We start from the raw sequence: 13,849 nt of genomic DNA on the forward strand, positions 1-13,849 counted from the left end.
GTTTCTCCTTAAGTTTTCACAGTGATTATCATAGTTTTGGTAAAATAAATAAATAGAGGATATAAAAATAATAATAATAATACGTCACTGCCACCACAGACATCTTGACTATTCTAGTATACCTGCCAATACCTATTATAGTTTTAAAGGCTAGACAGAGTTTGCTCTTGTTTAACAGTAATTGATTTACAGCTTTTGATAAAACAATTCAGTAAAATGAACAATAAAAGTATAAATAATATAATAATACAATTATATAGTTTATAGTTACTAAGCATACAATAAGATTGCACAATCTATTAGCTGAAACAAAATTAAAACAGAACATGGAATCATAGAAAATTAGAATTGGAAGGACCCTCAGGAGGTCATTTAATTGAATCCCGTACTCAAAGCAGGACCATCCCCAACTAAATCATTCCAGCCAGGGTTTTCTAGAGTCAGGTATTAAAAAACTCCAAGGATGGAGGTTCTACCACCTCTCTAGGTAACCTGTTTCAGTGCTTCGCCACCCTCCAAGTGAGAAAGTTTTTCATAATATCTAACATAAACTTTCCTGGCTGCAACTTGAGACCATTGCTCCTTGTTTTGTCATCTGCCACAAATGAGAATAGTCTAGCTCCGTTTTCTTTGTAACCACTTTTCAGGTAGTTGAAGGCTGCTATCAAATCCCCTCTCAGTCTTCTCTTCTGAAGACTAAATAAGCTCAGTTCCCTCAGCCTGTCCTCATCATAAGTCCTGTACCTCAGTCCCCTAACCATTTTTGTTGCCCTCTGCTGGACTCTCTCCAATTTCCACATCCTTTCTGTGTACCGGGGGGCAGAAAACTGGACACAGTACTCCAAATGTGGCCCCACTAGTGCTGCACCAGTGGCCTGCACCAGTGTGGCCTGTATCAATGCTGCACTAGGGAATAATCACTTCCCTTGATCTACTGGCAATGCTCCTACTAATGCAGCCCAGTATGCCGTTAGCCTTCTTGGCAACAAGGGCACACTGCTGGCTCATATTCAGCATATTGTCCACTATATGCCCCGGGTCATTTTCTGCAGAGCTGCTTAGCCAGTTGGTCCTAAGCACATAATAGTGCATGAGATTGCTCCAATGTAAGTGCAGAACTTTGCACTTGTCCTTGTTGAACCCCATGAGAATTCTTTTGGCCAGTCCTCCAATTTGTCTAGGTCACTCTGAATCCTAGGCCTGCCCTCCATACCTACTACTCTCCCCAGCTTGGTATCATCTGCCAACTTGCTGAGGTGCACTCCATCTCATCTTCCAAACCATTAATAAAGATATTGAACAAGACTGGCATCAGGATCGACTCCTGGAGCGCTCCACTTCATGTCAGCTGCCAACTAGATATCGAGCCATTGATTACAACCCATTGAGCCCGATGAACCAACCAGATTTCTGTCCAACTTACAGTCTGTTCATCCAACCCATACTTCCTCAGTTTTCTTAAGAATGCTGTAAGAGTTGGTATCAAAAAGCCTTGTTAAGGTTAAGGTATATAATGTCCACTGCTGACTGTTCCTGATAACTTTCTTCTCCTCCAAGTGTTTAGAAATGGATTCTTTGAGGGCCTGCTCTATGATTTTTCTGGGGACTGAGGTGAGGCTGACTGGTCTGTAGTTCCCTGGATCCTTTTTCTTCCTTTTTTCAAAGGTAGGCACTATATTTGCCCTTTTCTGGTAATCCAGGACCTCCCCCAATCGCCATGAGTTTTTAAAGGTAATGGCCAGTGGCTCTGCAGTCACATCAGCCAACTCTCTCAGCACCCTCAGATGCATTGCATCTGACCCCATGGACTTGTACACATCCACTTTTCTAAATAGTCCCTAACCTGCTCTTTCACTGCTGAGGGCTGCTCACCTTCACCCCAAACGGCGACCTGGTGCAGTAGTCTGGGAGCTGACCTTGCCTGTGAAGACCAAGGTAAAAAAGGAATTGAGTATTTCAGCCTTTTCCTCATCATCTGTCATTAGGTTGCCTCCACCACCCACACTCTCCCTGATCTTCCTCTCGTTGCTGACATACTTGTAGAAACTCCTTTTGTTACCCTTCACATCTTTTGCTAGCTGCAACTCCAATTTTGCTTTGGCCTTCCTGATTTCATCCCTCTATACCCAAGCAATATTCCTATACTCCTCCCTAGTCATCTGTTCAAGCATCCATTTCTTGTAAACTTCCTTTTTGTGTTTAAGATCACTGGAGAGTGCTCTGCTAAGCCAAGCTGGTTGCCTGCTATATTTACTAATTTTCCTACACATTGAGATTTGTTCCTGAGCCCTCAGTAAGGTTTCTTTAAAATACAACCAGATCTCCTTGACTCCTCTCCCCCTCAGATGAGAACATAGGATATGATACTCAACATAGTATATGATAATACAGAAAATAGATAAAACAAAACAATATCAAATAGCCAAGTAAAAAAATAAACAGTCTATTTTATTTTGCTTTTCTTGCTTTTGCTTTAACTGCTATGAAGACATTCTCTGATGAAGACAGCATAAATAACTTGGTAGAGATAAACATATTTGATTTGCCTGAAATTAATTTAAATGTTCTTTGGGGTGGATATTTTGTCCTTTATATGTACTGGGGAGAGAATTTCTGCAAATTCTACAATTTGCTGATTTTTTTTGCACAGTATGTAGAAAATAACCTTTATTCAAAAACAAAACTTTTTTGCAAAAACTTGTTCATGCTTTTGTGGGTTTTTATTTATATATTTTTCATTTTAATACATTTGTATTACATCTTTTATAATTTATTACCACACATTTAATATTTTATCAAAATCATTATCAAAATATTAGATTTTTTTAAAGCCACATTTGAATAAATAAAACATGTTTTTGGTAAATGAATAATTTCAGAAATTATTTTAGCAAATATTTCAATTAACATAGAATATTTCATAATGTAAACGAGGTTGACATTTTGAACTTTATTCATTTACTCCCCTCCCCCTTTTTATCAGCTCTGTGTAGCCCCCAGGAGATTAAAATGGATATCAATTCATGAAGGCTAGAGATTGGCCTAGAAGGCAAAAGTGAGGCAGTGAAACAATAATACATAGGTTGAGATAACTTTTAAACAAATGTTGCTGAATTTATTCCACATGTTAAAAGGATCCACAAGACTTTCACAGAAAGAGAATTTTGATATTTTCCTTTAGAAGGGAATAGAAAAACTCCATAGTGGCAAACAGAAAGCATTAATGATTTTTCCTTAGTTCTTACATTGAGTTTTCCTTTTGTTTCAGTGCGAACAGAACACATTGCTCAATCCATTATCCAATGGCAGTTGTCATGGTGAGTTTAGCATTTATGAAACATCTAAAGGAAGATGGGGTGTGGTGTTGGTATGTCAGTTGTTTCCTGATTTTTACATAAATGTTCATGGTCCAGAAACTAATATGTTTCCTCATACCAAGTGAAGCTTGAACACTAGCAGTGCCACCTTCCCTATAGTATCCTGTCAATATGCTTTGCCGTTGATCTGGAGGGCTTCTCAACCCTCTTAAGTTGAGAATGTAGGGCTTACGTTTTGAGATTGCTGGTAGAGATTTACAGCTCTGAATCTAGGAAATATTCAGAGGGTACCAACATATTTCACATAACCATAATTTACTCATGAGACAGCAGAGAAATTATATTATCCATGCCTTAGTCCAGATTTGAACTAAGAACCTGACATACTTTAGAGCCCTGGTTTTCTACCTTTTTTAGACTCAAGGCACCTCTCCACAACTTTTCTGAACTTAGTGGCACCCCATCCATTTAAAAACTAATTTAACTTATTTTTTGTACTATAGAATAGTAATAAAGCAATTCTGTTGCAAAGTACCCAGGAAGATCACAATGCTTTGGACAATATGAATTCCTATTGGGAAGCTCTTGGTTTATCATGTCAATCATGTGTATGTGTTTGCTAATATTGGGTGGCACCCTTAAAAAGATCTCACAGCATCCCAGGGTGTTGTGGGACCCCAGCTGACAATCACTGCTTTTAGTCCCTCAGCTAAAAATAACAAAAACATCAACCAACAGATTTATTAGAAACACTGCCCAATCATGAAATGAACTGAGCATTGTGTGGATTATTGTGCCTTGTCAGAGTTGACTGCAGAGCTGGAGCATAGACAGTAAGTAAAATTAAAAGTAGAAAAATGATATTAAATCTGTATGGCTTTTAAGTCCATTTACAATATAGGCTAAGAAAATTGAAATGGCTCAAAATGATCCATATCACCTTACCTCAGAATATGGAATAAGGAAACTAAATAAAGGTTTATTTTCTATTTGAGATTTAAAATATATAAACCATTTCATAACACACCTAATAAAATGCCAGAATACAGTGCAAAAGCCAATCAGGGCTCATAGTAGAGATGATATCTTTTATTAGACCAACAAGATTTTTGCAAAAAAAATTCTTTAATTGCAAACTTTCTGGCACAAACACCCTTTATCAGGCATTGGAGAAAAGATTGCAAAAGTTCTCCTGGGTAGAAATGGAAGTTCATATTTCATAAGATTTCACAGAGGAGTCAATAGATAGCAAACTCCTCTGGGCATTCAGTTCATAGCTGTTATGGAGCCTTTCACCTCCTGTGAGGATTAGTGATGATGCAAATTACCTTGAAACAAAGCTCCTGCCTTTGTTTCAAGGTAATTTGCATCATCACAGAAAATATCATCTCTACTACGAGTCCTGATTGCCTTTTCCTTTAGACCAATACAGCTACAACCTGGGTACCTCAGAATGTAGCGCATACATTCCTATAGGGTAACTAGAGTGACCTTTTTCAAGACATACTTTATACAGATAACTTAAATCATGGAAAGAGTTCAAATATAACATTTATTCAACAAACTTATAAGCATTCAGGTTCTAGTCAAGAAATTGAATTGGAACAATTGGCTGAATATTTATATTCATTAACTATATTTCTGATGACTTTAAGGAATTACATTCTTTGTTTTATTAGAGGGTGATGGAGTCTATAGCTATCTCTGTAAAGTATTGCAACATACACTAGTCCTAGTAAAGGCAAAAAATATTCTGTAAAATCCCTGCATTGCTAGACAGTTGCTTAGAGACACTGACCAAAAGGAAATCCTGATTTCTTTGGATGGCTGGATCTTTCACAGTGTCTGAGCACTACTTATATCATACCCAAGCTTACTTTGAGCCATTAAATCAGGGGTGGGCAATTATTTGTGCTGGAGACCAACTTAAAGAGTTTTGGTGAGCTGTTGAGGGCTGGGTCAACACCCCTGTGTCAGGTCGGGTCAGCACCCCTCTCCCCCCACAACAATTCACCAAAACTCCCTAAGTGGCTCTGCCCTGTGCTCAGCTGTAACTCCAAAAGTTTTCCAGACAGTTGGACTGGACTGTTTATTAAACAGTCAGCGGGTTACATTTTAGTTTTAGACATTTACCTAAGCATCACTCCAGGAGCAGACCTGGAAAGCACTTTGATTCAGATACCTTACTTCTATTTCTTACTGTGAGAGTAGTAGTTTGCTGTTGGTCTGTACTAGCAGCAAGGGGAAGCAAACTGAACACAAGATCCTAATCATAACCTGCTCCTCCCCTTTATATAAATGATTATATAATGATTTTGTATATATACATGTATGTATATATATTTATATGTAAATATTTTATATAGAAACTCTATCTTCTACATTTACCTTCTACATTTCTATTTATGTATAATTCAGTACAAACACAAAGAGAAACTGCTTTTATTTTGGAAATATTGGTGTGATATAGAAAAGACTTCAGTGAACCATCCAGTCATCCACATAAAGCTTTTCTGGATTTCTACAGCAGAAGTATCAGGCAGGAGCTTTCTTTTGAAATTCTTTATTTTTGTTTGCCATGTATTTATTAACATACAGCTAAAAAAGCCAATAAACCCCCAAAGCTATAAGTCCAGTGGACTTTGATCATAGTCTACTTTGAGGAAGGAATTAATGCCAATATAAATCCCCACTGTGTTGGAACTGTAAGCCCTCTCAAGAACTGAAAATCTTTTTATCTGCTTTTTCAGAACTATTAAGCTTAACACTTCTTTAACGTTCAACCCATTGCCCCATCCCCATGTCTTTCTGAGTGCTTTGCAGTTTGTGCTTACTTACTTTAATGTTAATATTTATTCGCAGTATGGCATAAATAAGATTTGTTTTACAGTGCTCTCTGTGAGGAAACTTTTGGAATCATTGACTTAGGCCATGATACAGCAAAGCAATTATGCATGAGCTTAATTTTAAGCATGTGATCTCAATGACATCAGGTATATACTTAAACTGAAGCATTTGCTAAGTTACTTCCTGGATCAGGACCTTGATGTCTGTATGTTGCTTTGACTTTTTGTAGAGATACACAGCTCTCGTTATAACGGACAGGAATTATTAGGTGATCCATTCCTTTTCATAGATTGTAAGGTCTTGCTGGGGTCACCTGCCCCTTACCACTGTAAGATTGGTCTGAGGCAGTAGAATCGATTCCTTCAGACAGAGAGACTATTACACACTTCACCATTTTCTGCTAGAAAGTGCAAAGCGCATTTCTTTGATCTACCTTCTCAACTCTTACACAGTAGCATGTATAATTAAAAAACAAACAGAAAGAAACCAAAAGTAAATGAGAAGTACATACCAAGAGCGGACACACGCTTCTCCCCCAGGAGGAGAACGTAATAGATATTAGTTATGTTGAACTATTGAAAGGCATTTGGATACTACCGCAGTGATGAATACAGATATAGGAATCTGAACAGAACAGAACAGAATACTTTCCTACATTTGCTAGTATTTTGTCCAGACTAGTTTTGAAAACTTGAGTTAGAAAGGCTTGCTCCATTTCTGATGAGAGATTATTCCACTACCCAAGTATTTTTTATTGGAAAGGTATTTTCCCCAGATCTCCTATTTTTTGGTTCTCAGTTTTATCCTGTAACCCCATTACTGTTTCTGCTGTACTTTTTAAATAAGGCATTCCCTTGCTTGATATTTCCCAATGTACAAAAAAGTGCTTTGTTTGTAACACAGTATGTTGTTTATTTTTTGATGAGAGATTGTTATTCTTTCTGGAGATTCTTTCTCATTTTGTATCAAATATATAGGTGAGTCATCCTTAGAGCCATGCCTTAATGAAAGACGTGCTTTAATATTAGACTGCAGTGGACTGACTTTATTTGACTATACTGGAGTTTCGGTGCTTCTGCAGGTATTTATGACATCATGCATATATGTGCTGGAAATTAGGTCCAAGTCTGTATTCACCTTGCATATCAGTTGACCCAAAGTTCAGTCATGTGACTATAAATACCAAAGTACAAATAATAATATTATAATAGCAATTGTGATCAGCTCTATATAGTAGCCCCCAAATTACTTTTAGAAACTAATTCATATGACTGCGGTTGGAATTAAATTTATTTACTTGGCGGCATGGGCTTCATTGGGATGGCAAGAATTGGTCCAGATTCCTGATCTGAATTGAGCAGAGAGGGTACTTGAACTTGGGTATTCCCCAGCCTCTCATGAGTGCTTCAACTATTAGGAGACTTGGAGGTGGCTTTCCTGAATATTTCCTCTCAGAGCTTTTCTACTTTGCGTGGACTACATGCATATTCGTTGAATCAGGGACTATACCTCTGGGGTCCCACCTCTTCAGGGAGTGCCCTCATAAAATGTCTCCATAGTCATTCTCATTTCTTCTCTTAACTCACTGATTCAATGATTATTTATGTATCCCATGCATGGTAGCAGAGTTTCAGCAGGAGAGCTAGATAGCAGCCTCCAGTAAGTTATCTGTAGCATGGTGGTGAGGGCAGTTTTCTGGGACTGACAGGCGGGGGATTAAATCCCCTCAGACACAAGTGAGACTTGAACCAAGGGTCTTCTACATCTTGGGCTAGTGCTGTAACCCCAAGACATGTGGGTAAGGGAAACATCACTATTTTCACCATGGTCTCCTCTTCATAAATTCATGCTGAATTTAAAAAATGTTTCAGATCAGTTACAACTACATTTACTGGTTTCCAAAAACAAAACAAAACAATACCAAAAAAAAAAAAAAAAAAAAATCTAATCATGCCCGCTGCAGTCCTAACACACGTCATCATTTTTAGATTATAGAGTAGCTCCCTCTAGTGGTAGTTTTCAATGTAATTTGAATAGCATTAAAGTATGTTTCTTACCTGTTTTTGCTTGATTTATTCTCATGTGATGCTTCAAATAGTTTTGCTAATTTCATGGGTTTTTTTCATTTAGATTTACATGGATTGTAAAAATCAGAACATTAATGTATTACTAGCACATTGCAAAGGTAAGTATCAATTTACAAGAAAAGTTTTGAAGAATGAGTTAAAGCCCACATTACTTTTTAATGTTAATGTGTATATTTCATTACAGCTTCCCTGATAAAAGCAATGCAGTACAGTGAAAACCTAGGATCTGAAAATCCTATCTTCTTTGAATCTGTTTCCTCTGCAATTGGTGCTATTCAGATTAACAGGGTGAGTTTGAATAGATGAACTCAAAGTCTCAAAGGCTGACTTTGGTTATTTATACTTTATTACTCTGTGGAGCCCTTGCATAGTCAGTGAGCTCCCTTTCTTTTGTATCTTCGGCAGCTGGTTCTAAGGATGGATTGTTCAAGCCCATAAATGCCCACTGGCTGCTGTCCCAGGCTCAACTGAAGAGTTATCTGACAGTCCTTCACTTTCACCACCTCTCCCTTTATCAATAATCTCTATATCTTGGTAGCTTTTGTCCTGGATTCTGGCCTGCTGTACTCTGGTACATAATGTGGGGTGTGCCTACAGTTCCAATTACAATATAATGTGGAGATAAGACTATAAAAAATGTAAGTGATACCATGCTGGGTCCAAGTTGAGACCCATATAGCCACTGTCCTGTCTCACAGTAGCACAGAGCAAATATTAAGGGGAAGAGTATTTATGTAGGGCATATCCACACTCATCTGTCCCCTGATCCTCTTTCCTTACAGCTTCCAGCATTTAGCACCTTAGAAAATCCCAATTTGGAGGTTGCAGCCCTACTATTATGTTTAATCCTCACTGATGGGGCTATGAAGCATGAATTTGTCTAATCTTCTTGTGAGTCTTATTCATTTGTCCCTCTGAGCTAGCTTCTTGACTGGTTAAAGCGGCCTGTACTGAGTTGTGCTCTTGTTGCCTACAGTACTTTTTGTACAGGTATCTCAAGTATCTATTCCACAGTGCAGATATAGTCATGGTACAGTTCGGTTATGCCAAAGCAGAAGTTGCCCAGAGGAAGCAGAATTCCTCAACTCATATTTAAAAGCATAACATGGAGCTAAATGCCTGAGGAAAGCAGAGGAACTGTACAGAAAAAAAGAGGCTTAAGGTATGTCTAGACTGCATTGTGCAGTGTTGTGTAGGGATACTCATGCTAGAAACAAGGTAAATTAAGTTGCATAGAGCTCTGTACTAGATGTGCGCCTAGACTGCTGCTGTCTACTTTCCTGAGAGCTCATTTAGGACTGTCTGGGCACATCTACACGTTCCTTAATAACCTTAGATACTGCTCATTTAGTTTAGTACTTCCTTAAAGTACTAACTAAATGTGCATTAACTAAAGCTATTGCGCAGTAGCGCCGGCAGATGGGTTCCTAGCATGGTTCTGACTGTGACATGCTATTGCACAGTTTTATTAGTCCAATGTGCAGTAAGTCTCCCATGTAGACATGCTCTCTATAATGCACTTCAGTGGGCAGTGTAGACCTTGCTTTCATGAAAGTCTGTAGATGAGAGAGCAGAAAAATCTTGAGAAATGGAAGAAAAAACTGCAAAGAGAAAAAAAAGGTTCATTTGAGAGATGAGGCTTAAATCAGCTTTGATTTGATACAAAAAGTGCCAAGTTAACCATCAAATTTTATTGGTAAAAATCAGTTATTTCATTCCTTGTGAGAAGAGTTATAAACCTGGTTTGTGTTCATAACTATAGACACTTCTTCCATTGTGATCTTAGTTATTTTCCCATTATTTTGTTCATGACTACAGAGATGGCCAGAGTCCAGCTTCTCCAGAAAACATTAAACTAGTCAATGGACTATGTGTTTGTCAGTTACTACAAGCCAGCACTTTCTGCTAATTACATTAGAAGTGCCTCTTTTTTGGCTCCCAGCCAAAATCTGTCTTTGTTGGATTTGCTCAGATAAAGGTGCATCAATGTGCTTGTTCAGTCAATTACAGGACAGGGGAAATATGGCTCATTCAGTGATACTTAGCATATTACCCTCCATCCAACAACAGAACTCTTAATGGAGAACAGCAGGGCAAAAATAATGTACCGTGACACTGCAAACTCTGATGATTATTTGTTATTGTGTCCAATTCTGCCCAAATACAACATTTCACACAAATATTATGTTTTAAAACATAATACTTGGCAGCTTTCATTAGGGACTCTCCAAATTCAAATCACCATTAATTAACCCTCATTACACTAGGAAGTGGCAGTGCTGGGGATGGTTATTTTTGTGCCCTAGTCATGCCACCTTCAGTCATGCTACTGTAACTCTCTTACACATGCAGATGTTCATTAAGTAATATTATTCCCATGTTATACATGGAAAAACTGAGGCAAGAGAAGCTTGGTTCACTGTCCAAAGCCATTGTGAGAGCTGGTGGTAAACTGAGAAGAGAACCCATAAATCTGAATTACCATCCCTGATGCCATCGTCCTCTAATGGTGCACACAAAAACTGCAGAATTTCAGAGGTTCTCTAAAAGGATTTCATGAGACACCTAAAAGTTAGATTAAATTTAACCCTGCTATTCCTTTTTTTTTTTAACTTCCCCCACCCCTTGATTTGAGCTGCTGCTGACTCTTTGGAATATTCATACTGCTTGATATGTTCCTTCCCCATAACACCTGAATGAGAGAAGATGGCAGTGGAGGGAAAACAGGGAAGACAACACATGAATGGGAAAATGAGGAAGTGGACCTGATGGAAAGTGTTTGCTTTGTTTCATTTTCCACTTGAGACTGTGTGGGAAATAATTCAGCCCTGTCACCGAGGTGGGCGGGCTGGCATGATCTTCCCTTTCCATGTTAAATCTGATCATTACGAAATACCAAGAATCTTCTATTTATGTCTGGTCTCCAGTGCTCATATCACATTGGCTTCATTTTGTTTATAATGGCAAGAAGCTTATTGCTCATCTGATCTTGAGCTGTTTTGATCCCTTTTTGATTTCTTGGTCTTTACAGTGTTATTTATTTTTAAAGTAATACTTTAGCTGCTGCTATTTCATGTCCTCACACTAGCACAGTGCAAGTGAGAATGTAGTAACATGCAATAAAACTTTTCTATTTCTTCAATTTCAGAATTTCAACAAACTCAATGAACACAGTGAAGTGTGATGCTGACATATTGCAGAGTGGCTATTTTGATCTGCTAACATACAGACTAAGCTATGCCATACCTTTTCCATAAACTTTTCATGAAATCCTGTAGGCAATATTTTGTATGCCAGGTATATTTAATAGAGTCAGTTATGACAGTTATTCTTTTCTTGATCTATAGTTGTCAAAAGTTTCTTTTCTCAAGTACCATCACTCAAAGAGTGTCCCTATGTTGGATTACTATGTAGTAATTTTATATAATATTTTTGTACACATTTAGATACAAAATATTAGGCAGAAGACAGGGTATTGACCTTTATTATGGTGACATATATTGTTTTAACACTATTGTATAGTCACTTTATTTGTAATGCACAAACTATACTTTTGTACATGGGATAAAAAGACCTTATGAATCCTTGCGAATGATCTATTTTAACTGATACGGTATATGTTTCAGATCATTGTATTTATCCTTTCTCTAATTAAATCAACCATGTACAGTAACATCTTACAACATATTCTTGTGCAATTAGCACAGTTCTGCATTTTTGCACATTCTTCCTGTATGTCTTCAAATACCCACTGAAGTTAACAGGAGTTTGGGTGTGCCAAGAAAGTATGTGAAATAAAGTGCTTTATTGTGTGTGATCATGTTTCTTATTAGCACTAGCCATGATTCCAGCTTGCTGCATTTTAAGAGCTAGAGGCATCCTTTAGTTCAAGTGGAAAATATTTTCATTTTCAGTTCCAAAGATTTCAGGTTTGATCCTCTATGGTGGTAGTGGAATACATTTAGTGTAACAATATCTCAGTCCATATTCCCAGCCATTGTACATCCTCAGATATGGTAACTCAAGGTAGCATCATCAAGTTTACTGGATGTGCATTCATTTATATAGCTGAGGATCTACCCAAAGCCCTGTATTGTACTATAAATCAAAAGCAAACCTAAAATTGCCTGTGCAAGACTTACATATTTCAGTGGGTAAATGAGCAATTTCATGAGCAGATGGGATAATTTTGTGTTTACCCATCCAGTTACACATATATCTGAGGTTCTTGTACATGCAAGCAGAAGTTTCTGTGTTTCTTGGGCAACAGCTTGAAAGTTTGCCCTTATAAATTCCAGGCTCAGTTCACCACCACACAGTAGCTGCTTTGCCTAAGTGAGTTGATTTGGACTAAGCAGCCAAAGTGCACATTATTCTGCTAGTCCGTAAAATTGAGAAACTGCTATATTATATTCTTTTGTTAAAAAAATAAAGTCATAATGAGAGTCTATGAAAATCTACATGTTTTCTGGTTCTGACAACTGCCTTCATTTTTCTAAAGCTAAATCTTAGTGCCAGTAAGTCCACAAAATATTCTAAAATAAGATAACATGAATATTGATGGTTAACATGACTTTAGTGCCACTGAAATCTGCAAATCTGACAGTCAAAACCATCATACAAAAGTTACCTTATAACACAAAACACAATACGTTATATAAGGGAACTGGTTTTTAAATTTCACAACATACAGTGGTGCAGCTCATACAAGCTGTATGCATGCTTACCAAAGGGCTCAATGAAACCAATTCAAACAATTGTTTTGTAATACAGATTACATAAAACCATATGGGTTACACTATTTATGGTTAGATGCATGTATGTTGGTTTCTTCCTTTGTATTTGGTGATCTGTGAAACAACAGCATTGAAATATGAGAATCAAGCATGTGCCAAGGAGAAAAAGGAAACGGGGAACTATATATTCCAACTGCACTCTCTTCCCTTACACTGACCTAAAGTACAGACAGTCAAAAAAAACCTGAGCCTGAATTGGCTCAGTCTTTGCAGGTTTAGACTAAACTGCATCAACTGAACAGATAAGCCCTCCCTGCTGGTCTGGAGCAACAGCTTGAGCCAAAGTTAGCTCATCCACCCCGTGAGGGGAGCTTGTAAGGAGGTGCAAAGCATCTTAGGATGCTGGGGGATTGTGAGTTAACTTGAGGGGAATCTGGGACAGAAGTTCAGTAAACTCATTTAACCTAAATCAATTAAGTCTGATACTACATCCATCCAGGTTTATCTTAAACTGGGTTCGGCCATTTTGAAAGCAGTGTATGTGAACTGAAATTCTTTTGTTACAGCTTTAAACCAGTTTCTGATCACTTATACCTGTTTATGTGTAATTTTTGCCTCAAGCCAAAGGGGTTAGGGGATTAAGATGGAAGTGAACAGCTATACTTCTAAAGGTCAAATTGGAAGTGCTGGGAAGAAAGAATGCCAGGTTGCTTTGTGCAGATAGGAAAGTGTTAGCAAGAATTAAGGCAGTGTCCAATGGAAGTGACTCTGGCTAGACTTTCCCTGCTCCCTGCACTGTAATCAGCTACTTGCAAGTGATGAGGCAGTTTTCTATAGGTATGCATTGGGTGGTTGAGGACAC

General features: G+C 37.8%; 1 protein-coding gene across 1 annotated transcript in view; it reads left to right on the plus strand.

Moving 5' to 3' along the window:
* SLC26A7 (solute carrier family 26 member 7) overlaps positions 1-13,412 on the plus strand; it is a 142,815-nt gene extending 129,403 nt beyond the window's left edge. The window contains exons 14-18 of the mRNA XM_019550350.1: positions 3,269-3,317; positions 7,142-7,245; positions 8,295-8,349; positions 8,436-8,539; positions 11,400-13,412. Coding sequence (XP_019405895.1) covers positions 3,269-3,317; positions 7,142-7,245; positions 8,295-8,349; positions 8,436-8,539; positions 11,400-11,435 — 348 coding nt within the window. The 3' untranslated portion in view covers positions 11,436-13,412. The remainder of the gene's footprint in view (positions 1-3,268; positions 3,318-7,141; positions 7,246-8,294; positions 8,350-8,435; positions 8,540-11,399) is intronic.
* Positions 13,413-13,849: the final 437 nt, after the last annotated feature.

Source organism: Crocodylus porosus, unplaced genomic scaffold (genome assembly GCF_001723895.1).
Source record: "Crocodylus porosus isolate Cpor-Errol unplaced genomic scaffold, CroPor_comp1, whole genome shotgun sequence".
Classification (NCBI taxonomy): domain Eukaryota; kingdom Metazoa; phylum Chordata; order Crocodylia; family Crocodylidae; genus Crocodylus; species Crocodylus porosus.